Source organism: Squalius cephalus (assembly GCF_949319135.1).
Source record: "Squalius cephalus genome assembly, chromosome: 6".
Classification (NCBI taxonomy): domain Eukaryota; kingdom Metazoa; phylum Chordata; class Actinopteri; order Cypriniformes; family Leuciscidae; genus Squalius; species Squalius cephalus.
In genome coordinates this window covers 12,186,082-12,213,013 of record NC_137127.1, presented here as the reverse complement: position 1 = coordinate 12,213,013, position 26,932 = coordinate 12,186,082, and the positions used below count along the sequence as shown (strand labels likewise).

The window sequence follows — 26,932 nt, the reverse complement described above, 5'->3', positions numbered from 1 at the left end:
TGTTTAATAAAGTCGTTATTTTTGGGGGGTTTTGCGCACAAAAAGTATTCTTGTCACTTCATAACATTAAAGGGGTGATGAACTGAGAAATCAAAGTTTCCTTGAGCTTTTGACATATAAGAGATCATCATACTATAATAATATCCTGTAAGTTTCAGAACTGAAAACTACCTTGTTAGTCCAATAAAAGCTTTTATAGACATCAGGCTCAGCAAACGACTCGTTTTTCAAAGTGGGGAACTATGACGTCAAAGAGGATAAAACACCGCCTCCACAAAAGTAGATCAACTCCTACTTCAACACGGCCTGTTTAGCCCCGCCCACCGATTCGCCCAAACATGCTAAATAACATAGGACGACATGATAATTGCTACCGGATCGAGCTACTTACAAGCAATAAACATGCTGTTTACTAAATATTGTGCAGTGCCTGTTTGTGGAAGAAGACAGTCATAAGCTTCCTTCGGATTCCAGCATGGTTAAACTTTATTAAATCAGTCAATCACAATTTCCCGACACGGATCTGCCAGCAACATGTAAGTAACCATGTGTATTCTAATGCCTGATCTGCGATCAGTGATTTCGGTGTAATTATTCAAGTTCAGATATTTCTCTTAAAATCGTTCAATACTGTTTATGCATCAGTGACTAAACGATCAACTTCACATCATTTCTCGTAGTATTATGAAAATAATCTTTTTTTAAACTGTTATTAAATTATATAGCCTACAGAAAGCGATCAAAGAACGATCCCTTTCCATTCGCCCAAGCCGTCAATCAAACAGCACAGCGCGAGCCGCGAGAGCTTATCTGGACACTTACCAAACTCGTGATGAAATAATGACACTGTTACACTACACAACGAAGCTCTTACTGTGTACTCACATCGTGTTTGCATTGTGATTTGGTGTAAGCATTTGTGAGAGTGCAAAAATTGCATTGCAATGATAAGATCTTTATTCACGCGATCAACAGACTGTCTGTCATCTGCTCAGTGCTCATCATGCTGCAACCTTTCATGTGATGGAATAGATTTAAATATAATGCTTTAAACGATACTTTTCACGATTTGTTAATCTCGATAGCTGTAATAGTAAAAACGTAGTAAAAGTTTTCGAGAGAGTTCCTGTAATACTAGCTATTTCATATGCAAGCATGTCAGCCAATCACAGCAGTGGGCGTTTACACTGCAGTCTCACAGCAGACACGCCCCTTAAAACGGAGCGTTCAAATCTGAGGCAGAAATCAGGCTTGGAAAAATGGCTTTTATTTATAAATTATGACAATTTTTTATGTAAAAATCATACTAACATTATAAGGGCACCCCAGGCAACATTATAAAATAATAAAACAATCCAGTTCAGGACCCCTTTAAGGTTGAACCACTGTAGTCACATGGACTATTTTAACGATGTCTTTACTACCTTTCTGGGTCTTGAAAGTGGTAATTAAATTGCTGCCAATGGAGGGACAGAAAGCCCTCGGATTTCATCAAAAATATCGTAATTTGTGTTCGGAAGATGAACGAAGTTCTTACAGGTTTGGAACGACATGAGGGTGAGTAATTAATGACAGAATTTTTATTTTTGGGTGAACTAACCCTTCAATTTGATTAAAATACAGTATGTTGTAAAATATTATTACAATGTAAAATAGCTGTTTTCTATTTTAACATATATTTTAAAAAGTAATTTATTCCTGTGATGGAATAAATTCCTGTCTTCACTGTCACATGATCCTTCAGAAGTCTTTGTAATATGCTGATTTGCTGCTCAAGAAAGTTATTATTTCTTCTTTTTTTTCCCCTCAGTGTTGAAAAGAGTTTTGCTGCTTAATATTGGAAACAGTGATAAAAAAAATTTCCAGGGTTAATAGAAAGTATATATTGATCATAGAAAGATTAATAGAAAGTTCAAAAGAACAGCATTTATTTGAAATATATTTTTTGTAATAGTTGATCAGTTTAATGCGTCTTTGCTGCATAAAATAATTTATTTATTTCAAACAAAAAAAGGAAATCTTTCTGAAACCCAAACTTTTAAATGGCAGTGTAAACTTCTGTAACTTTTCTTGTTTTAATTTTCAGGAGCATTTGTGAGGGCATATTTTCTAACCATAAAAAGAAAAAGTGTGCTGTCCATTTATGTCAAATACTTGAATTAATTGAAACAAATAACAAACAACAATATTAACAAATATAGCTGTTAAATATAAAAAATCAACATCAAATATGAAGAATTTGTAAATAATACACAAGATATCAAAACACAAAACTCATTCTGCTACATTACATTTCAATAATTTTGCAGGCCCATATGTATCTGACATTTTTTCCCCAATCTCTATTTAATTTCTGACCCTTTTTCCATCCTCTCAGACACTTAAAATGTACCATTTCTTGCTGCTGTCTTTTAAACTTCTAATTAAAAAACACATTAATCAGGCCTTGTGTTTTGTGTTCACAGTGCTAAGGAGAGGAGCCCAGTGGACCTCGATGATGAAGGTGGTCAGACGTTTCTGCGGGTGCTCATTCACCTCATCATGCAGGACTACCCTCCACTGGTCTCCGGCTCCCTTCAGCTCATCTTTAAACACTTCAGCCAGAGAGCCGAAGTTCTGCAGGCCTTCAAACAGGTCTCACTCTCACTCATACTACTGTCTTCGTATCAGTGTATGGAGACTGGCAAGTTTTTAAATGGTCTGTTTTACTGATAGACGCATTATTTGCCAATGAATGTTTTTTGTTCTGCAGGTCCAGTTGCTAGTTTCTGAGGAGGATGTGGAGAATTATAAAAAGATTAAGGCAAGCCTGGACCAGCTGCGTCTGACAGTGGAGAAGTCTGAGCTGTGGGTTGAGAAGAGTGGAGGTTACGGCGGTGAAGATATTGCTGAGAATCAAAACAAAGAGCAGAATTCAGAGGTGTGCACCTACTGGCAGGAGAAACACTGCAAGCGTATTGCTAAATTATAATGCAACAGATTTGCTTCTTCATCACAGTGCATTGTGAATTCAATACAGAGAATACATTCAAAATCTTATTTTGATGCAGTGATTAATGTTTGATGTTGATTAATTCTCTTACCCTTAAAAGATTGGCTGACTAATAATTTAGTTCTAGTAATCGACCAACATTATATTACAGATATTAGAAATATAATATTCATAATGCACATGCTCTTGTAGTTTAATAATCATTTTTAATCATAATTTTGTTATTATTGTGTCAAAAATCAGAACAGTGTTGTTAGTAACTAAATCTATTAAAAAACATTTTTGTTAATTGACATGAAGCTAAAATAAAATATACATTTTATTTCAGTTAGTTGACAAAGCAAGATTTCTAATTTTGTTTGTTGAAATACTAAATCTACTAAAACTAATCTGAAATAAAACAAAGCTAAATACAAATATAAAAAAACTAACAAAAATGACAAAAGCGCATAACAAAATGACTAAAAACTTAATTAAATGTAAAATTAAAAATACACTTAAAAGGAATTTTCTTTCAGTTAGTTGCCATTTAAGTTGAAATACTTAAAACTGCTAAAACTAAAATATAAAATATGAATAAATTAGGGCTGTCAAACGATTAATCGCGATTAATCGCATCCAAAATAAAAGTTTGTTTCTACATAATATATGTGTGTACGGTGTATAATTATTTTCTATATATAAATACACACACATGCATGTATATATTTAAGAAATATTTGCATGTATATACTGTGTATATATATTTATATTATATATAATTTATATTATATATAAATATTTTATATATAAATAACACATTTTTCTTAAATATATATGCATGTGTGTGTATTTATATATAGAAAATAATTATACTCCATACACACACATATATTATGTAAACACAAACTTTTATTTTGGATGCGATTAATCGCGATTAATCGTTTGACAGCCCTAGAATAAATATATAAAATATAAAATATTACTAAAGATAAATGAAAGCTTAGAAATATTAAAAAATAATAATAATAAAAATGGCAAAAGCACAAAATTACTAAAACTAAATTTAAAATGAAAACTGAAAATATAGTTATTCCAAAAATATGAATAAATACTTATTAAACAAGTATGAATAAATACTCTAGTAGTATATAAATAATACTTCAATGACACTAAAGCAGAAATAAGAGTTAAATAGTGCTGCATATCTGTTATGTGATACAGTAACATAATCTATATCAGTATCGGTCATAGAAAATCAATATCGATGATGTTACCTGACTGTGTGTAATATCTGGTTTACAGGAAGCAGGTATCTTGAGCCCAGTGCAGGATGGGAACAATAAACCTCAAATAGACAGCAACAAAGCCAACAACTACAAAATTGTGAAAGAGGTGTGAACTTTTTCACTCAATGTTTCCTCCACTCCAAAGAGTACAAGTCTTACATATTACATAACGGCAATGCTAATAGCCGCATACACAGCAGAATTCCCTCTAAATGTAATGCCGGTCTCATGGTTTTGTGTCTGGTGTGACATAGATCCTGCTGAGTCTCAGTAAACTCTGCTCTCCTGCTAAGAAGATTCGCGTGCAGCAGCAGAGGCTGCTGAAGAACATGGGAGCTCACACTGTGGTGCTGGACCTGCTCCAGATCCCGTATGAGAAGGTGAGTGGACATTCCTTCAATCATATTACAGTAAATATTACAGTATTACAGTACATGCTGCAGTAAAATGACTCTAGATTTGGAGATTATCATTTCGGGATCCTTATGCTGCCAAATTCTTGCTGCTCCATCTCCAGGGGGATGAAAAGATGGACGAGATCATGACTCTAGCCCACACTTTCCTTCAGTACTTCTGCAGAGACAACCCTCAAAACCAGGCGCTGCTGCACAAACACCTCAACCTCTTCCTCACACCCGGGGTGCGTTTCACCAGAGAGCTATTCACCCAAAATATGAAAATTCTGTCATAATTTACTCACCCTCAAATTGTTCGAAACCTGTATGAATTTCTTTCTTCTGCTGAAAACGGAAGATGATATTTTGAAGAATGTTCACAACCAAACAGTTGTGGGGCACCATTGACTTCCATAGTATTTTTTCCCCATACTATGGAAGTCAGTGGGGCCCATCAACTGTTTGGTTACCGACATTCTTCAAAATATCTTCTTTTGTGTTCAGCAGAAGAAAGGACAGGTTTGGAACAACTTGAGGGTGAGTAAATGATGACAGAATTTTCATTTTTGGGTGAACTATCCCTTTAAATGAGCATTACATGTCCTTGCAATTAATAATAGATTATTTGGTGTTGAAAGGGAATTCTGAGAATATTTGATTTGATTCTGTCTACGCTTCACTCAGCTTCTGGAGGCCAAGACAATGTGCTACATCTTCAGGAACAACTACCACCTGTGCAATGAGATCAGCGACCGCGTGGTGCATCACTTTGTGCACTGCATTGAGACCCACGGCCGTCACGTGGAGTACCTGCGCTTCCTCCAAACCATCGTCAAAGCGGATGGCAAATACGTGAAGGAATGTCAGTGCAAAATCATGAATGAGGTGAGATGGACTTTGAATTTAATGCTCCATGGAGATAAGCGCAATTCAGACTCAAAGCACACATTAATCATGTTCATAATACACATTAATATTAAAACAATATATTTTGCACATATTTTTAAAGTATAATAATTAATACTATTTTTAAAATGTTTGTATTTATAAATTTCTTTATTAAATGTTTTTATTTATTTTTTTAATTTCAGTATTTTTTTAATAACTTTTCTTAAAAATGTGTATTTCGTGATAGTTATCCTTACATTTTGAGAACATCTTAACATTCATTCTAGTATTCCTCTCCACTTATTGTCAAAAAACGCTTCCATTCACATGAAAGTGAATTTATATAGTGTTCTAGGTGATAAATCAGACAATGTGTTTGTTTTGGACGGTAGCTGGTGAACGGAGGAGAAGACGTGTTGGTCTTCTATAATGACCGTGCCTCTTTTCCGGCACTGCAAAATATGATGTCTTCTGGGCGGGATGAGAACGGGTCTCTGGCGTACCACATCACTCTGGTTGAGCTGCTGGCAGCTTGCACCGAGGGCAAGAATGTTGATACCGAGCTCAAGTGCAACTCGCTTCTGCCACTTGATGATATTGTCAAAGTGGTCACGCACGAAGACTGCACTGCAGAGGTAACAGAACATTATCCCTATCTGAAAAGTTCTTCTCTTGAAAAGTGATGGAGCTGTTGTACATGTTGTTGTTTATGCACTTTATAAGTTATCTAATGATATTTGTCTGATTATGGAGAAAAAAATGTCCAATTACAGTCCATTCCAAATGAGCTAAAAGTTAAACACACTAAAGGCCTCATTATACTTCTGCGTCGGACCTACGCCGGAGCCTATACGCCGTAGGCAACGAGTTGGTTTTAATTTATACTTCTGTGTCGTTGTCCGCGTTGACGCGCACCTAGGGAGCATGTGAAACCCCGAGGGAGGGGTTCTGGCAGACCAATCACCGCGCTTGTGTCCGCGTAGAATTGACGCGTTGTTACATTTTTGGAGAGGTGCACGTCAGGGTACGCCGTAGGGTACGCGCGCTACACACAGCCTACGACGTAGCTACGGCGGCAGTTCGACGCAGAAGTATAAAACAGGCTTAAAGAACATGTACAGTAGGAAGCTGACGCTTAGAAAAAAGGCACAGTGATGGTATAAGATGGAATTACCATAATGCATTGATATACAGAAGTTAAAAAAAAACACACTACAGTTTAAAAGTTCCTGGTCAGTAAGATTTTAAAGAATTTTTTATTAAGAATTATTACTTTTTTTCCAAAAACAAAAGATTTCTGTTTAAAAATCAGCAGCACAACTGTTTTCAACATTGATGATAATAATAAGAAACGTGTCATGAGCACCGAATCAGCATATTAGAATGATTTCTCAAGTATCATGTGTTTACTGTTTTTACTGTATTTTTGATCAAATAAATGCAGCTTTGGTGAACATAAGAGACCTCTTTCAAAAACATTAAAATCTTACCAGCCCCAAACTTTTAAACAGTAGTGTATGTATATTTTTTGTCCACACATTTAAAATGTATGAATGTTATTGAATAATATAAAATAATTATCAATAATGTAATTTAAAATGAGAAATATGTTTATTTACATTGAAAAGGTGTTTTTGGGTCATTGGATACCATGGTACTGAAAGATTACAGAGAACATATACTCTGGTATTTAGCTGGTATTCCAAGGTACTTCAAAGAACATCATAAAACCACGATTGTATTTAAACTACTTATACTATACTATTTAAAACCATTTTTTTAAGTGACATCAGCTAGCCTTTTTGAGCATTGTTTTTTCCTCTTTTGCAGGTGAAAATAGCATATGTAAATTTTGTGAACCACTGCTATGTGGACACTGAGGTGGAGATGAAGGAGATCTACACCAGCAATCACATTTGGAAACTCTTCGACAGTTTCCTTATAGACATGGATAAGGTGAGTTAAATGACACCAACTCTCTCTTTCTCTTTCCCTCCCTCGCAATTTGTGAGGCATGATATATTACACACTGGTTCGAAGAGCTGTTTAGATCATCTGTGACTGATTTGTGATTGCTATGTGGGCGATAAGCATCCTGAACTGTGATGATGTTGTTGTAGGTCACTAGCAGCTCCACAGACAGGAAGCATGCTGACACATGCCTCGAAAAATACGTCACCGATACCATCATGGCCATCGTCAAGGGCTTCTTCGGTTCCCAGTTCTCTGTCAGCAATTCAAACCTTCAGGTAGAGCGAGAAAGTTTAATCTATGAGTTTGACCACAACATGTCTCATTCGTCTGAAGCATTTCTCCTCTATGAATCAGTCATATTAATGTGGTGTTACTTGTGATGTTTGAGTGGGAAATCATACTGGATCTCTTCATCAGGCCCATCAAGAAACTTTCACAAAAGTGCTGCAGTCCTCCTGCACACTCTACAACTGCACCTGGCTTAACTCCCTGCAGAAGACTAACATCGAGGGTTGCATTAAAACCCTTAATGATGTCGGTAAGTTGTCAGACACGTGTCTTTTAATCCAAATATAAGGCCGCCATGTGACAGAGGGTTTTGGATTGCCCTTAAAATGTTATTTTTAATGTACGGTACTAATGTACTTAAAAAAAAATTAAGATATTTTACATATTTTATGGAAAAACAAATTAAAACATTCAACTTTGAGAATTTAGTAAAGATTTAGTGAAGATAAATACATACACAAATAAATATGCGATAAATCAAGGTAACGTCAAATAGACTTTTCACACTAACAGTTTAGTTTTAAACCCTAGGTTAATAAATCTTGGGTTATATTGTTCCCATTTTACTACATACTTCATCTTGGGTTAAGTAGTTAATTCTGGATAGTTAAGTCTAACTATTTCACTTGCTATATTTCTAAACCTTTTGTTCACATACTCATTTTCATACAGTATTTGTGAGGATAATAACATTTAATTTGACAAGTACAGCTCACAAAAAGCATGCAACCTGCAAAATAAATAAATAAATAATGTATGAATAAGAAATGTATCTGTGGAAATATTGTCACAAAATTGTACTCTTGCCTTAAATAATCTAAAAATCATACTATAAAACGTACCCAAAAAATCATAGGAAAATACAGAAGTGTTTGCTATCAGTTTTTGAGATTTAACATGTTTTTAAACGTGTTTCCCTCAGATAATGCATAAAGGTTTTTTCATTCATTTCTAATGAAGTTACAAATGTATTGTAGTCTGTAAATGTGTAGGCTACATTTGTAAACACTGTCTTCCTCTTAACCCTTCCCAGCCAAGAGTCGGGCCATCCCTATTCCAGTGGACCTGGACGGTCTAGTCAATGCCCTGTCGCTGAAGACACACACCAGCATGGTGCAGCGTGCAGTGAAGGACTGGAAGCTGTCGGCCCGTGGCCGTCCCCGCAAGGAGCCCTTTGGGGCCCATGATTACAAGATCATTGAGAAACTACAGGTAACGTCACCTTCACATCAAAAACGGTCACCGTTAAAACACCCTCATCTGTGTAGTTTTCTAAAGGCAACTGACCAATCAGAATCATGTACCCGAATGCAAGTGGCATAATTTTACCATCTGAAACGTGCTGTGACTTATATTCCAAAGCAACTTAATGTAATTAACAGCAAGCACGCAAAACATGCTACACACAAGTACACACATTTGAGAAATGTGGTATGAATTTAATTTTATAACGCATTTCCCAAATGCCCATATTTTTTGGGGTTTTTTTGGTCGTACGGTAGCCTATTCCATATGCTATTATTTATAAAATGTAATAATACACCTCCTTGCACATCCTCACTGATCCAGTAATTTTCATATGCTAACCCTAGGGGGTCCGTGGAAATGTCTAAGGAAAAACTGTGTACATTTTTTATGAATAAATATCATGATATCATGACACGAGATCTCGCGAGACTAAAATGTGACGAGATTTCTCGTCGAATGAAAAGCTGTCTTGCCTCCACTGTCGTTTTGCTGTTTATAAAAATAAAAACCATTGTAAATTATTGTAAACGTCTACTCTGCTCATCCAGCACGAGTTGCAGTCACATACATACTGTGACAGTGCAGCAGGAATCACAGTTCACCGATCTGCGTGACGATGGCGGAGGATTTGTTGCGCAACAGAGCGTTGACCACACAAAACGCGTTTTTCCATTCCAATGCGGTACTTTTCCATTGTTTTTTCTATGTAAACACGCGCTAGACGGATGTGTATAACGTTGCGTTCGTGTCTTGCACCTTTTGCAGCGTCTCGCGCATAACACAGCATTCTAAAAACGCGGCGCTCAAGTTAAAATCAGTTCCCCCATTCCACTGCCAGCGTCTCGTTTTACAAAGCAAAAACGCGTTCTGTGTGAATGGCCCCTTAGCGCGATCACGAATTTAAAAGTGAAAGTAAAACACGAGCTCCCTGATGCACGCAAATTAGACTGCATACAATAGCACGTCTCCCAATATCAAACCTATCTCTAGACGGTGTAGTTGTGGCTCTGGTCTCTGTTTGCACTTTGAATACTGAGAGAGTTGGCCTACTTTATGGTTGCACTTGCACTTAATTATTGCTTGCACTAATAAGACTAAGAAAAACTGTTATTTACACTGTTTTTATTTCTATTTTTAATTTGTGGAAAGTAGTTCCATTAGGAGGTCACACACAGCCTCAATCAGAAGCTCTTGAAGCTCATAATTCATGTACAGTAAGGTCCGTTTGAAATCATACTTGAGAGAAGCCAGTCAGTTGAGTTTGTGGTAAAACCTTGTACAGTGCTTGTATATTGTTGTATTTCATTGTATTTGATAATTCATACTCAAAGTAGAACTGAAATGACATTCATTACAAGATGATTTAGTTAAAACATTTCAAAATGCACCTGCAGACTATTTTTCCAGTCATGAATTTTGTCATTGATGATTTCTATAAAATATTGTGCAAAAATCTTGTCTCATTCTTGTGAACCCAATCTCGTGTCTCGTCTTGTCTCGTGAGATAGTGTCTCATCACACCCCTATAATTAAATGGTCACACACTTTAGTTTGCGGATCACATATTCACTATTAACTATGACTTTTGCCTCAAACTCCTAATTTCCTGCGTATTAACAGTTAGTAAGGTAGTTGTTATAATAAGTTTAGGTATGGGGTAGGGATAAGGGATAAAGAATATGGTCATGCAGAATAAGGCATTATTATGCACTAATAAACAACTAGTTAATAGTGAGATTTGGTCCCCAAACTAAATTAGCAAATGAATAAATAAAAAACAAGATTAAACTAAGTAAATGGAATAAAATAAAACTGAGTAAAATAAATACATTACAGTAATTTCATATTTAGGGGTCCATGGCATCTAAAAGATTGAAAACCCCTGTGCTAAACTGCTAATTATAACAGTAATAGTACTTGTGTTAAAAGCCTTGTGTATGTGAAAAAAGGCTTTTGTCTTAAATCGATTACTACTTTTGATTTGATTGATTTGATTTATGTGTTTCAGGGAGTCGTTGCATATCTGGAGGAGCAGTTTAGTCCACGGGTACAAGCAGAGTTCTCTGTATTAGTAGATGTGCTGCACAGCCCAGAGATGCTGTTTCCAGAGTCTGCTCAGCTCCGCAGTGAAGATGGAGCCTTCATGTCGAAGTGAGACACGCACCCACATCAAACAAATTAAAGCTGTGCGTCATCCACAATGAATATTAAACAGGTCCAGTGACAGTGTTAAAAATAGCCGTAGGTATAAGTATGACATTATAGATCCATGATAATTTCTGCTATCTTTCCAAACATTATATCAGCAACATCCTAAACAACTGATTTTTTGTTGTTGTATGTTTTGCCTGTAAAAATGGGATTAAGTATTGAAGTAGAATTGAAAACATTTTATGTTCGTATAAATGTGTCAGACCTGCTTCTGCTGTGAATGGTATACCAGCAACATCATATATAAGCTATAAAATGTATTTGTTGTGAATGTGCCTGGGGTTCTGAGTGCCTTATATAAGCAATTATCTGTGTCTGAGCAAGATATACCTCTAAAATCACAGTAGGTCTGTTTTTGAGGTGCACTTGTATATGTCTACACGGCTAAGACATAAAATATATTTCCTGTTTCCTGATTTTTTTTGGCCATTCCATTCATTGAAATTACTTGACTTATGGAAATTTGTTGTGCAAAAACAATTTAAATACTTGAATGCAATCCCTGATAATATGTGATAGCACAGGTAGGTTTCTTCAAGCATCTTGGAGACGTTGCAGCAGTTCTTGTTTTTTTCTGATTCTTCATGTAATCGCAGACAGACTGGATAAGATCTGGAGCACCGGCTGTTGTCAGACTCTTTGTGCACACAGAAATCTCACTGGATTATTACAATTAATGGCAAAAGGAATGTTTGAAAATGTAAACTGATATTTACTACTGACACACTACAGCAAAAGATATAAATAACTGGCTTAAAACTATTTTTTTAGACTTTTGCACAGTACTGTATGTTCACTTTTAATGTTATCGTTATCGGCCCGATAAGAAAATTTGGCTGATATATTTAAGCCGATGAATAATGGATTATTTCCTTCAGCTATACACTTCAGTTGTGCACTGTTCATCATGATGGTTTAGAATTGCTTGAAATATGATTGAAATTAGAGGAACAAAGAGGAAAATACAGTTAAGTGCAATGTGCAGCGCAAGTCTGTCATATAGGCTACATAACATTATAATGAGAATATTATATACAGCGGGGAAAATAAGTATTGAACACGTCATCATTTTTCTCAGTAAATATATTTCCAAAGGTGCTATTGACATGAAGTTTTCACCAGATGTTGGTAACAACCCAAGTAAGCCATACATACAAAGAAACAAACAAAAATAAGTTCAGAAATTAAGTTATGTGTAATAATGTGAAATGACACAGGGAAAAAGTATTGAACTATATAGACAACTGCTGAAAACTTACAGTAATTAAAAAGCAATCCAGCCCCCTGTCAGTGGAAATTAATAACAGCTGGTTCAGTCCCAAATGATGGCCTACAAAAAGGTCTCATTGCCAAGGTGTCAAACAAGACACATCTCATGATGGGTAAAAGCGAAGAGCTGTCTCAAGACCTTCGCAACCTAATTGTTGCAAAACATAATGATGGCATTGGTTATAGGCGCCATTCTAAGCTTCTGAATGGTCCAGTGAGCACTTTTGGGGCCATAATACGGAAGTGGAAAGACAATAATTTCACCATAAATTTGCCTCGACCAGTGCTCCTCGCAAGATTTCTGATAGAGGAGTGAAAAGAATAATCAGAAGAGTTGTCCAAGAGCCAAGGATCACTTGTGGAGAGCTTCAAAAAGACCTGCAGATAGCAGGTACTGTTGTCTCAAAGAAAACAGTAAGTAATGCACTCCACCGCCATGGCCTGTATGCACGCTCACCACGCAAGACTCCATTAGTGGAAAAAAAAGTGAAAATACTGGGAGAATATAGTGTGGTCACATGAGAGCAAAATTGAACTGTTTGGATGCTATAATACACACCATGTTTGGAGGAGAAATGGCAGTGCACATTACTCTAAAAACACCATACAACTTGGTCTTGGCTCTTGGACAAATCTTCTGATTATTCTTTTCACTCCTCTATCAGAAATCTTGCGAGGAGCACTGGTCGAGGCAAATTTATGGTGAAATTATTGTCTTTCCACTTCCGTATTATGGCCCCAACAGTGCTCACTGGACCATTAGAATGGCGCCTATAACCAATGCCATCATTATGTTTAGCAACAATTAGGTTGCGAAGGTCTTGAGACAGCTCTTTGCTTTTACCCATCATGAGATGTGTCTTGTTTGACACCTTGGCAATGAGACCTTTTTGTAGGCCATCATTTGGGACTGAACCAGCTGTTATTAATTTCCACTGACAGGGGGCTGGATTGTTTTTTAATTACTGTAAGTTTTCAGCAGTTGTCTTGGCTTTCAATGCCTTTTTGCGCCTCCCTTTCTTCATGTGTTCAATACTTTTTCCCTGTGTCATTTCACATTATTACACATAACTTAATTTCTGAACTTATTTTTGTTTGTTTCTTTGTATGTATGGCTTACTTGGGTTGTTACCAACATCTGGTGAAAACTTCATGTCAATAGCACCTTTGGAAATATATTTACTGAGAAAAATGATGACGTGTTCAATACTTATTTTCCCCGCTGTATAATTGTGTGCTTGGGACATGGCTTTTAATGATGAGACTTTTGTTTTTGTAATCAGGCTCTCAAAAATTATATAATAATTTGGATTTAGATTTATTGGCCAATATATCGCTTATCGGCTTTCAAATATAAATAATTATTGGTATTGGGCAAAATGTTCATATCGGTGCATCCCTATATGCGCCTAAAGGGTTAGTAGTTTTTCCTCAAATCTGGCTTGCAAATCAATTGATTTTATTGACAGATATCAAATATGTGGATTGATTTACACTATGTTAACTACTCTTATGGGGTCAGTAAGATTTCATGTTCAGCAAGGATGCATTAAATTGATCAAAACTAGTAAAGACTTCTACATTGACTTGTACATTGGCCAGTTTGGTATTCCTGATTTATTGTTAATGTTAAATATGATACTATATTTTCTCGCAGGCTTATCAAACACACCAAGAAACTGATGGAGAAAGAGGAGAAGTTGTGCATTAAGATCCTGCAGACTCTTCGAGAGATGCTGGATAGGAAGGAGACACTCGAGGAAAAGGTAAGTGTGATGAGAACGTTTCCATAACCTAATTTCAGCCTTTTTTATTCCCTCTTTTACTTCATGAATGAATAAGTTATCTTAGTCTTGAACCAAAATTACAACTCATCTTGTTCACGGAGTGTATAAAATGCACACTGTAATTTATTCCTGTGTTGGCAAAGCTGAATTGTCAGCAGTCTTCAGTGTCACATGATCCTTCAGAAATCATTCTAATGTGTTGATTTGCTGCTCAATAAAGTTCTTAAAAAAAAAAAAATTGTTCAGCAAGGACGCGTGAAAGACATTTAGAATAGACTTCTTTCAAAAACATTAAAAACACATGAAAAATCTTTTAACTAATAGTGTAGAAATGTTTTTCTAATGCAACCTTACACTAACAAATAGCGGATCAGCTCATGTTGTGTAGCACACATCAAATATGCACCTGCCATCTGTGATGTCATAATGCCTCTAGGGATTGTTGATGCCATACCAAAAACCACCAGAAGAGGGCGCTAGTGCCAAAACCAAGAACTGTGAACCTGATGACCCTTCCCCAGAGCACGAGAGAGTGTGCGTGTGTGCGCATATGCGGGGCGAGTGAAGTGAAGCGCAGCTCTCGGGCCTCTGCAGTGTCGTTGGCATCTGTGGCAGAGTGAATGCTGGGAGTCCTAAAGCTCCAGACAGTTAATCAGCATTCAGCGGAGAAAGAGTCCCGCGCTGTTACATAAGCAAAGGCACATGAGGACACACTCATAGTGTTGGAGCAGGTAGCCAAATCACCCAGCACCACAAATCAATACTGCAGAGAGCTGACTACAGCCTTGCACATGGGGATAGAGAGAGCCAGAGAAAAATAAGGAAGAGGACAGAATAAAGGACAGGAAAAGCAGATTTATTCCCAGCTGTTGCATCATTAACATTATGACATCATAGTCATTATGACATCACAGTTAGTCGTGGAATGTCCTTAATGTAACATTTCAGCTGATTCAGCTTTGTTTCATTATGTTTCATAAACTGAACTAAATCCGCACTGAACTGACTTGAGCTGAATAATGACACTGTTGTCTTTTTTTGAGCTGTTTTATAGCAGAATTGAATTCTGTTTGCATCAATGATTCTGTTATTTTCCTGTTTGTCACTGTAAAGCTGCTTTGAAACAATCTCTATTGTATAAAGCACTATATAGATAAAGGTGACTTGACTTAACATACACGACTTGTCAAGTTAAGTCAACTTTATTTGTATAGCGCATTATACAGATTGTTTCACTGTAATAAATCGCAAAATAATATTGCCAACAATGCAAATTTCATTAAATATGAGATCAATTCAAACTGCTGTAAAGCAGCTTCAAAAATACAATAGTATCATTATTCAGCTCAAGTGAGATCTGTGTTAGTTCAGATCAATAACTGTGAAAAGTTCATTAATTATGAAACAAGTTCAATTCAGCTATAAGCAGCTCTACAGAAGACAATAGTGTCGTTATTCAGCTGGAGTTAGTTCAATGTTGCCTCAGTTCTAGGCCGCATTTCCCAAAAGTATTGTAAGCTAAGAGAACATTGGTGAGCTTTTGTGAAACAGCCCAGGTCAGTAGTTGATGTTGCAAAAATTTGTCAATTATGAAACACATTCGTTGCCATAAAGCAGCTTTACAGAAGACAACAGTGCCTTCAACCAGCTCAATTCAGAACTTGTGACAAGTTTGAAAGCAACTCATATTTGTTCCATCTCTCCACCACTGAAACGATAGTGTGCATAATTCCACGTCAGTTTGTGTTTATTTTGGAGCGCTCGTTCTCCACGGGGTTGAGCTGTTTTGTCGTGTTCTTCCCGCCCTGAGAGTGGTGCTGCAGTTTCACGCAGGCATGCTCGGCACAGACCGCCGGCTCCCCGGGGAGAGAGAGAGTAGGAGGGTGAGCTAGGGGAAAGAAGAAGGGAGGGAGCGAGCATGTGAGAAGCCATGTGAGGGAAGAGAAAAAGCGTGGCGCAGCAGCAGGCGGAGGGATTGGAGAGGTGCGGTGTCTGCTGAGTCCATGAGGCGACAGAGTGGGGGGTGTTTACGTAACCGGCCTGCAGTGTCTGAGCCAAACTCACGTGGCTCATCATGTTCTCGCTCTTGCTCACTCGCTCGGTCTCTCCCTTCATTTACCACTTGTTTATCTCAGTGTTTTTCTCTAAGCCTTTGTTTTTTGGTTGAATTTTGCTTGTATTAGCTAGAAGCCATTCTCTTTTTATCTCTTTCTATCACTTTCACCAATGACTTAGTGGTTTGGTTGCTGAGCAGCAGGTCATGACTCATGAACATAATTGGCCTTTCTTGCTCTCCCTCTCTCTCTCTCTCTCTCTCTCTTTCTCTCTCTCCGAGGTGAACGTGAGCATGTGGCAGCACACAATGTTCAGAATGTCAAGCAGGTGCTGTTGTTTTCTGCTGTTGTTTTAGATATGTGGTAATGGCCAAACGGTCAAAGCAGAGAAGGCTGACAACAAAGCTTCAAATCGCAGTGTATCAATACTGTTTTTGACACTATAGAAGGATTGTGTGTAGTTGCGTTCAGACTTGTGGTTCCAGAGAGAGGGCATGGTTTCTGTGATGACTTATAGTCCCCATGAAATCAAAAGCGACAGTTCTTTTTTTGATTGAATATTTCAGTGTTAATTTTTTTTTTTAAAAAGTGCCCTCGTACACGTAATCAAAAACGTTAACTTGCACTTCCCTCACAATGATAATTAAAGCTTGGATAGGCAATTTTTTTTTTCAAATGTTGTCCAATCATTACATTCGGTCCGAATGCAATGATAGGATGTCCAACCTGCTTGTCAACATATATTTACATACCTTCGCTCACACAGACATCACAAATCATCATTGTTCCATGAGGACACGGAGTCACAGAGTGCTTCAAACAAACAGCTTTTACAGTTCCTCCTGAACCAAAACAACAAGCTTATGTTGCATTCACGCTATGTCATAATTACCATAATTATGCGATGGCAACCCGCAACGTTCTACTCAGAGCTGTTCACATCCTTTGACTCAGATTTATGGTTTTTTGGCAACACTATCAACGCCGTCTATCGTGACGCTTTGCAGACTCAGCTCTGAATAAAGTTGCACTTTTTGGTGTTCAAACAAGAAAGTTCTCAAAACAAAGACTGGGATGTACTGTACTATGTTCGTGGGCAGGTTGTGTTCTAACATAGTCAGTTACGTCAATGAAAACACAGATCTGTTCATAAATCCCTCTGGACTAACTCGAGCACGAGCACCAGGACGATTTCCATGGAAAAGGCGGTAATAGAGACACCACACAGGGTTCATGTTTTTGCAGAAATTGATAAATGTGTGAGTGTTCATGGCTCAGTGTACATGTAAAAACCCCTCTGTAAGACATCCAGGCCAGTTATATTCTTTAGCGCATACTTTTCCCTCTTTTCCAAGACTTTGCGTCCAGCTCTTGTTACAAAACATTAACCGCGGCCTGTTCTGGAGTGTGTTTGTATAGAGTAATACCTCACGTCTCACGAGTCAGGCGTGCCCTTGAAGTAAACTCTCTCATGCCAGTATTTGGTGACTAACTTTGTGTGTGTGTGCGCACAGGTCTCTCCTGTTTGTTGACAAAGGAAAGAAAAGCCCTGTTACATAACAGACTATGTCTCTCTCTCTCTCTCTCCCTCTCTCTCTCTCCCTCTCTCTCTCTCTCTCTCTCTCATCCTGCTGGATCTCTCTCCAGCCAAGTTTCACACTACCGCCCGGAGGCAAAGCAGCTTTTCAGATTACCAACCTCACACGGTTAAACCCCTCACACACATGCAGATGCACACACTCACACACCACTGAACTGGGGGTGGGACACGTACATGCTCTAAAACGCAGCTCATACACTAGCTCAGTGCTAGCAGGTCTCCCTGATGACTGCAATGAAATACGACTGTTTCAGCCCACACACAAATCCCACCAGAGCATTCAGAGCTCTTAGACCAAAGCCTACACAGACACACACACACGTTTAACCCCAGGGTCTCGCCAATGCCATATGCCAGCAGACCTGTTCTCACAGTTCTTACAGTGAAATAAAGCAGGATGTGGCGTTCCTGCTGCTACAGTTGGCATTTAAAATCTATATGAAACGTGTTCGCGACACATTTAACTTCTGTACTGGGACCTACGGTTGGGGACATTCAAGATTGAGACCATATTGAAAGTCTGGAATTCAAAATTTGGAAATAAGCAAACTGTTTTTGAAAAATGTAGAATAAAGAAACTTTGGTAACACTTAAGTTTAGGGTCCAATTTTCACCATAAACTATTCTTACTATAAACAATTACTAATAACATTAACTTAATCAGTGCAAGTTTACATTTTATTTGATACTTGATCTAAATTAATTTAAATAAACTAAAAGGAAAAAAACTAAAATAAAATAAATGTAAATAATGTCTAGCTTACAGCGGAAACCCACCAGTAGGTGGCGGAAAGTCACATCACATTGAGTCCTTGGGCCCTGTCTTACACCCGGCGAAATGCAGCGCCAAGCGCGACGCAAGTTTTTTTTTGCTAGTTTCAGTCCGACGCGGTTATCATTTTCACGCCCTGCGCCACGTTGTTTAAATAGCAAATGCATTTGCGCCCACTTGTGCACCCATGGGTGTGCTTATCTGAAAACGAGGTGTGTTCTGACACATTGTTGGCGCATTGCTATTTTGAGGCAACAGAAATAGACTGCGCCATTGCCCAACTGAAACCTGGTCTAAAGTCAATGGCGCAATATTTTTTTTGTTATTTAATGAGCGCGTTAGTAATGTGCGCCTGCCGGCGGGTTCACAACGTGCGTACACTCTTCTTATTAAACACACAGGGACGCACAGCAGCACACAAACATGCCAAATATTTTAAATAAAAGGATTACAATGTAAAAGATTATTATTGTATACATAAAGATATGGTGGAATCCGGCTTGTCCCGTAGATGGTCGCACTTTTACCTCGCGCACAAGCAGATCCGTTTGCGCTCTGGAGACGCGTTCGGTCTTTCCACTATCAAATTCCGTCAGGTAAATAGCGAATTTGCCATGGCACGAGTGCAACTGGCATTTAAAGGGAATGGGAGATGAGACTCTGATTGGTTTAACGCAAGTAAATCCCAAAACACACCCATTACTCAGAATAGGGACAACCCTTTTAGACCATGTGCCTGCCGCGCCGACCATTTTCCCCGTCGTTAAACTAGCAAAAGTGGATTCGGACACGCCTTAAGTGAACTTGCGCCGTGCGCTTTAGACCATGCGCTTATATCGTTAAAATAGGGCCCATTGAATCATTCATTCAAATCAATTCATTCAGAAACGTTGATTCATTTAGGAACGAAACATGGTGCTCGAAGACGCGCAACATGATGTGGCTTTTTTTGGAACTATTTTCATTGAAGGAACAAAAACAGACTACTGTGTTACTTAATACTAATTGTTTGTTGAACTTTTCTATAATCTCAATATCACATTTGCAATAAATTCAGGGATATATCAGCACTCCTGCTGTTGCTTAACTATTGTTATAAATGTAAAAACCAGGAACTGATTATTGGGGTATTTTTTTACCCTTATAACTTGAATTTTGGGGACATTTTTGTTCATTTTGATGCCATTTTTGCCACAAGCCCCCGTTAATTGCAGACCCTGGTGTGTGTCAATCTAGATCCAAGAGGAATCAAACCATACAATCCCGTTTCGAGAAAGAAAACAATGTAAAATTAAAACAATTTAATAAGAGGAAAGGTTTGTAGCACACTTACAATTTAAAGTTAAATTCATTACTGAAGGTAACCTATACTGATTTAAAAATGACTGATTTCTTTATAAATATTGCGTTGTGTTTATAAACCTGTGAAAATAGTTCCCGTGCCCCTGGCCAAATTAGAAGAGATCAACAAGCATTCTTTTAGCAGTTATCAAGCTAACGTTATCGATCAAATCCTTGCCAATTAAATTAGATCTGGAAAACGGGATTCACATACTATTCATTAACACACACAGCGATACCTCTTTTTAGCTGCAATGTATCGTCGGACTGCAAGTCGAGGATACCAAGGCAAAATGTGGAAGGCTCGTGCCCCAGTTAAAAGGGTCTAGCAATGCCCCTGACTTAATCCTACCAAATACCTAAACTTAACGACTACCTTACTAACTATTAATAAGCAGTAATTTGGAGTTTATTGAGGCAAAAGCCGTAGTTAATAGTCAATAGTAAGAATTGGACCCTAAATTAAAGTGTGACAATGAGTAAGAAATTACATTTTCTATTCAACTTTTCACTAACATTTAATTAGAAAAATACTCAGAATTTGAACTAGTGTTCTTCTCCCATATTTTTATATTCAGAGCCGAGTGTCTCTTTAATATATAACTCTTGTTGAAAAATTTTCAATCTGTTTGCAAGTTTGCGTTCTGTATTCATGAGGATGGTGTTTTTTCCTTCCCACCCCGTTTAAATAAGTCATCAAGCATGGTGCATGAGGTGTGTGGTCGCCATGGAAATAAGCCAGTACATGCTGTACAGCTCCTTTTCCTTTAAGAGTCAGAAAAACACACCTATAAGATGATCCACAGGGGGTTCACAGAATGCAGCAGCAGTGAGCTTCAGTGAAAGGACTAACTTCAGGAGCAGCATGTACTCAGCAGCTTACAGTAGATCTGGTTCTTTATAGTCAAAAAACACCATTGGAAGACACCGTAGTTGTTACTCATGGGAATATATTTTTTAATAAAACCGTCTAAGAAGAATTGGAAATAATTACCTGTGGAATTTGCTTAGGACACAATGTCTGAACCTACTTGCCATACCACCCTTATTATTTACTTACAGGACATTAACTGATTACTTATCAGACTACATATATAGGCTGCATTTATTTGTATTGAAAATATAGTAAAATATTCTGATTTAAAATAAATGTTTTCTGTTTTTGTACATTTTAAATGGTAATTTATTCCTGTGATGCAAAGCTGAATTTCCAGCATCATTATTCCAGTTTTCAGTGTCACATGATCCTTCAGAAATCATTTCTGCTCAAGTAACATTTCTTATTATTAGCAATGTTAATTTCTTTTGCTACCGTGATAAAAAAAATCAGTATTATTGATGAATAGAAAGTTCAAAAGAGAAGCATTTTTTGAAACAGAAATCTTTTGTAACATTATAAATGTCTTTACTGTCACTTTAGATCAACTGAATGCAGTCTTGCTAATAATATCTGTAAGTTTTAAAGTTCATCTGTTTGTTATCCAACTTGTTGTTTTTTAACTTAATTTTAAGGGGGTTCAATCTTTATTTAGGGATTCACACCCTAGTAAAGTGCTTCAGTGGTTTGTGCTCATTTGATATCCAAAACAAATTGATATCTCCATCCTACATGCTTTTATAACTACCTCAATGGAAGGCTGTACAACAGATGTTATAAATGCTGGCAGTTTGTCAGTCCTTTGCTTATAAATTTGAAGTGGATTCATCATGCAGATTAATTGTGCATGAGACTAAGCATCTGTAAATGTGTACGGAGTACTGTTTGTGTAACATGCCGTGTTAATGTGTGTAAATGCTCACTTTGGTGGGTTCCGAAGGTTCGGGTGTGTCTGAAAACAAGGCCCAAGCTTCCACGGGTCAGGCGCTGACGGCATACAGTGCATCTCACAAACACATCCTGTGCCCCTAATGATGTTAGCCGATCACATGCCCCACTTCCGAATGACACCAGGGTCGGTCATCTTCAGGAATGGTTGTTTACGGCTGTTTGTCTTGGCCCTGCCTGCAAATCAACAAATTTCTCCAATTGCTCTCACATGCAAGACTAATTTGTTTTGCTCCTAGTGGCACTGTTTATGAGGAGAGCCACATTGAACACTGCTGCCACTGAGAGCGGGTCATAAGAGACGTCTGGACCAATCGCAGAGGGTCAGGCCACTAGCCTGGGCGGATGCTTACAGGAACCCTGAGTTAAGAGTCTTCACTGTGAGAAGATGAAATGCAATGGGAGATTGATATTAGAGAGTAGCGTTGGGTTTTATGGCCAGAACCAAAGCCAGTGTAGCTTATGATCAAGATGCAGCAAGATCTTGAAATGTTCTTTAAAAAAAACAATTGAACGGATCTTTCAGATCAGTTTTGTGAACCAGATAAACTCTTTCAAAGAAAAGATACAGCTCAAAAGAATGATTCATTCCACTCGAATGAACAGAGCTATTAAGTGCATGAGTCATGTGGATCACTTTCATATAAGGGTCAGAAATGTACTTTTCCATTAAGGGGCAGCATTTGCTTCCTGGAATTGATTTCCTAGGGCATTTTTTACCTTTATAATTTTTATATATATACCTTTTTAATGTTTCTGTGTTGCCTTTTATGTCAGATACTTAAATTTAACAATTACTTCAGTCAATTAGAATACTATAACCTATAAAAAATCAAGGCTTCACATTGGTTATTTTAGTAGCATGGAAAAAATAGTTCAAATTGGGGATAAATTAAATACAGAGAGTGAGCAAAGATTGTTCCCCATTACTAAAGCGGCCCATCTAATTCAAGTTATACATTCTCGCCGAAACTCACGTTACAATCACTGTATCTGGACTTTGTTGTTTATGATGAGAGGATTTTTTTCACCTCGCAATGTTTGGATTTTTTATTTTTAACCGAAACTTGGCTCAATGTTGGCGACCTGAGCCCTTTCACAGAGCTTGTACCACTGGACTGTGATTTTCTTAGTTCACCCCGTACCACTGGTCGCCGTGGGGGAGGTATTGCATCAGTTTTTAAAAAGAAATTTGACTGTCGAAGCATGAAGACAAACATCTTCTCAAGATTCGAAGTGCAGTTGATGCAAATTGACATATAAAATCCGGTGTTATGTGTGTTGGTGTATCGACCACCCAAAACAAATAAGAACTTTATTCCTGAGTTCACTGAGTTTTTAGGGGGAATCATGACGAAGCATGATAGGCTCTTGATGATCGAGGATTTTAATATTCATGTGTGTTGTCCCTCAAATGTGCTGGCAAGAGATTTTTTAAATCTTATTGATTGATTTAATCTTGTCCAGTCTGTGACAGACCCGACACATTAACATGGACACACCTTGGATCTTGTTTTATCTTATGGTTTAGCGGTATGTGATCTTGAAATTACTGATACTGGTTTCTCTGATCATAAGTCTGTTGCTTTCAAAATTTCTCTATCATACCCTGTGGGGAAATCCTTTGTGTCCCCTCGCAGGTGTCGTACTATGAACTCTGAAACTATTGAAGATTTTTGTAGTATGTATAATGAGGTTGAAGGCCAGACGTGTTAAACCAAAATTAGAACCATGGTTAAACGATTCCACTCGTGCTCTCCGTTGGTTGTGTAGACGTGTAGAGCGAAAGTGGAAGAAGAATAAGCTCCAAGTTTCTCACGATATTTTTAAGGGCCCGCTGTCAAATTATCAGGAAATGGTCAAAACTGTGAGGGGCAAATATTTTTCTGATCTTATTGAAAAGAATCTCCATAATTCTAGAGTTTTATTTAATACATTGAATGCTGCGATAAATCCTCCTGCCTCCAATGGTATTGATGTCTCTGTGCAAACTTGTGAAAATTTTCGCACACATTTTATAGACAAGATTGGAACACCATGTTGGAGTGCGAGGAATGGCCCTTCAGTACTTTAAGTTCTATCTAACGAACCGTAGTTTTGCAGTTAAACTTGGCGAATGTTTGTCGACTTCACCTCCACTTACTTGTGGTGTACCTCAAGGGTCCATTCTTGCTCCCCTTTTGTTTTTGTTATACATGCTCCCTTTGGGATCTATTTTCAACAAACATGGTGTTTCTTTTCACTGTTATGCCGACGACACGCAGATTTATCTGCCATTCAAAAAGAATAACAAGAACGCTTTAAGTCTGCTTTTGGACTGTCTAAATGACGTAAAAAGCTGGATGGCTTTAAATGATCTGAAACTTAATGATAATAAAACAGAAATTATTTTATTTGGACAAATTGAAAATTCAGTTTCTCTCAATTCTAATCTTGGTCCCTTGGCTATGTACAATAAGGCGTATTATTTGACAAAGAACTCAAATTTGATAAGCAAATAAATAATGTTGTTAAATCCTGCTTTTTTAATCTGAGACTTCTATCCAAGGTAAAGAGCTTTCTTTCTTTTAATGATCTTGAGACAGCCTTTATCTTATCACGACTCGATTACTGTAATACTCTCTACACAGGAGTTAGCCAGACAGCGTTGGCGCGTTTGCAGATTGTCCAAAATGTGGCCGCTAGGCTATTGACAGGTACAAGAAAGCATGAGCACATTACTCCAATTTTGTACTTGCTCCAATGGTTGCTGATCCGTTTCCGTATAGAACATAAACTTTTAATGTTTGTTTTTAAATCCTTAAATGGTTTGGCACCTACATATCTTGATTCCTTAGTGAAACGTTATATACATCAAATAGATCCCTGCGGTCTTCCGATCAGTCTCTTTTAACGATTCCAAGATCTAGATTTAAACTTAGGGGTGACCGCGCCTTCTCGATCGCTGCCCCGAAACTTTGGAATTTGTTACCCGTTCACATCAGATTGGCTCAGACTATTTCGAGTTTTAAATCATTGTTAAAAACTCATTCAATTCAACCAATGAGCATGTCCACTGAACAGCGGTGACTCTGATTGGCCTTTGCATTCATAAGCTCGACAGTAACAAGTGTGCACAATGATGCAAAAACTTTAAAAAAGGAAATCTGATGCAAGGTGAACAGATCTAAATGTAATTCTGCAGTCGACACTCTTCATCCATTTTCACATTTTACTTAAATCGCTAAATTGTAATAGATTTAGTTTAACTGTTATTTTTTTACCCCCTTATTTTGAATTTGGGGGGCTTTTTGTTCCTTTTAGTGGTATTTTTGTCTCAAGCACTTGTTCATTTCCGACCCTACTTTCATGTGCTTTTGCATCTTGAAAGCTTTCAAGCTTCAAAAAGAATGCAAAGGCACCATAAAGCTACTGTATATCTTTTTCTCACTCATTCTTTCCCACTTCCCCGGTTTCTGTTATACCAGTTCTCAACTCTGAAAAGATGTAGCCATGGTGTTCATGTCTAGACTGCCCAATGAGATTTTAGGTGTATGGATTTTTCTCTCTCACTCTTTCTCTTCCATAAATCTGTTCCACCCAAAGCCATAGTCCTCCTTCCGCCCTTAGATGAGAGTGCAAGGTTTCAGTCTATTCACTTTACAGTGCCAATGAAGTTTTCTGAAGGTCTTTTGTTTACAGAATCGTTTTAATGGTTAAAACATAAAATTACTTCCTTGGCTTAAATTAGCAGGGAATTTTTGGTTGTAATACACCTCACCTGTCACAGACTTTATTATTACTTTAGCACCCTTTAAAAATGTTATATTATTATACTTAAACAGCAAGTTAGGCTGCATTTATTCAAATTTTTTTTGTAAAAAACGTAATAATGTGAAATATTATTACAGTTTAAAACAATTTTCTATTTGAATATAGTATTTGAATATATTTTTAAATTTGTACATTTTCAAAATTTACTCCAGTCTTCAGTGTCAAATGACCCTTCAGAAATCATTCAAATATGCTGATTTAGTGCTCAAGACATATTTCTACTTTATTGTCAATGTTGAAAATGGTTGTCCATATGAAGAGTTCAGATGCAAAAGCCTCTAAGTGCCATCTGAAATTTTCTTCTAGAATGATCATTTTTATCAAGCTCATATATTTAAGTTCAATAATTTCACTTAAATGACAATTAATAGGTCATTTTCATTGTCATTTAAGTGAAATTACTGAACTCTATTGAATTCTAGAAGAAAATTTCAGATGGCACTTAGAGGCTTTTGCATCTGAACCCTTCATATACAAAATTGTGTGTGTATATGTGTGTGTGTGTATATATATATGTATATATATATACATATGCACTGTGATGTGTGTGTATATATATATATATATATATATATATACACATACAGACATACATATACATACACATACACATACACACACACACACACACACAATTTTGTATATGGACAACAAAATTATATATATATAATTTTGTTATCATTATTTTTTACTGTATACTTTTTAACAAAACTTAAAACTAGTAAAAAAAAAAAGTGTGGCAGCTGTAAGTTTAGAGCAGAGCTCAATGTGTTGTAATGGGAGGTGAAATGACTCAGGGTGTGCTGTGAGGCCTAAGACAAAACCTGACTTGATGAGACCAGCAGCACAGAGCAACCCTCCCTCTCTCTCTCTCTCTCTCTCTCTCTCTCTCTCCCTCTCTCTCTCTCTCTCTCTCTCTCCCTCTCTCTCTCTCTCTCTCTCTCTCTCTCTCTCTCTCTCCCCCTTTCTCTCTCTCTCTCTCTCTCTCTCTCTCTCTCTATCTCTCTCTATCTATCTATCTCTCATTCTCTTGATCCCTCCATCCGAAGTTCGCAGTTACCTGCAAGACAGCAGCAGAGGGCTTTTTTTTTAAGCTTGCTGAAGCATCCCAGGCTTAGCCAGGCCAGCCGCAGTGTGGCGTGCCCGTGCACATTTTAAAAAAAGTCAGCCTGTCTGTTTCTTCCTCCCCACTGCTTTATCTATCTCT

At 37.4% G+C, this 26,932-nt stretch overlaps 1 protein-coding gene across 2 annotated transcripts in view; it reads left to right on the top strand.

The window, feature by feature from the left end:
• The window catches only part of itpr2 (inositol 1,4,5-trisphosphate receptor, type 2), a 100,221-nt gene that overhangs the window by 37,704 nt on the left and 35,585 nt on the right, over nt 1-26,932 (top strand). For both annotated transcript variants that reach the window (XM_079873643.1, XM_079873644.1), the window contains 13 exons: nt 2,466-2,634; nt 2,753-2,920; nt 4,277-4,366; nt 4,515-4,640; nt 4,778-4,900; nt 5,340-5,540; nt 5,936-6,178; nt 7,374-7,499; nt 7,664-7,792; nt 7,935-8,055; nt 8,839-9,017; nt 11,062-11,204; nt 14,191-14,299. In XM_079873643.1, coding sequence (XP_079729769.1) covers nt 2,466-2,634; nt 2,753-2,920; nt 4,277-4,366; nt 4,515-4,640; nt 4,778-4,900; nt 5,340-5,540; nt 5,936-6,178; nt 7,374-7,499; nt 7,664-7,792; nt 7,935-8,055; nt 8,839-9,017; nt 11,062-11,204; nt 14,191-14,299 — 1,927 coding nt within the window. The remainder of the gene's footprint in view (nt 1-2,465; nt 2,635-2,752; nt 2,921-4,276; nt 4,367-4,514; nt 4,641-4,777; nt 4,901-5,339; nt 5,541-5,935; nt 6,179-7,373; nt 7,500-7,663; nt 7,793-7,934; nt 8,056-8,838; nt 9,018-11,061; nt 11,205-14,190; nt 14,300-26,932) is intronic.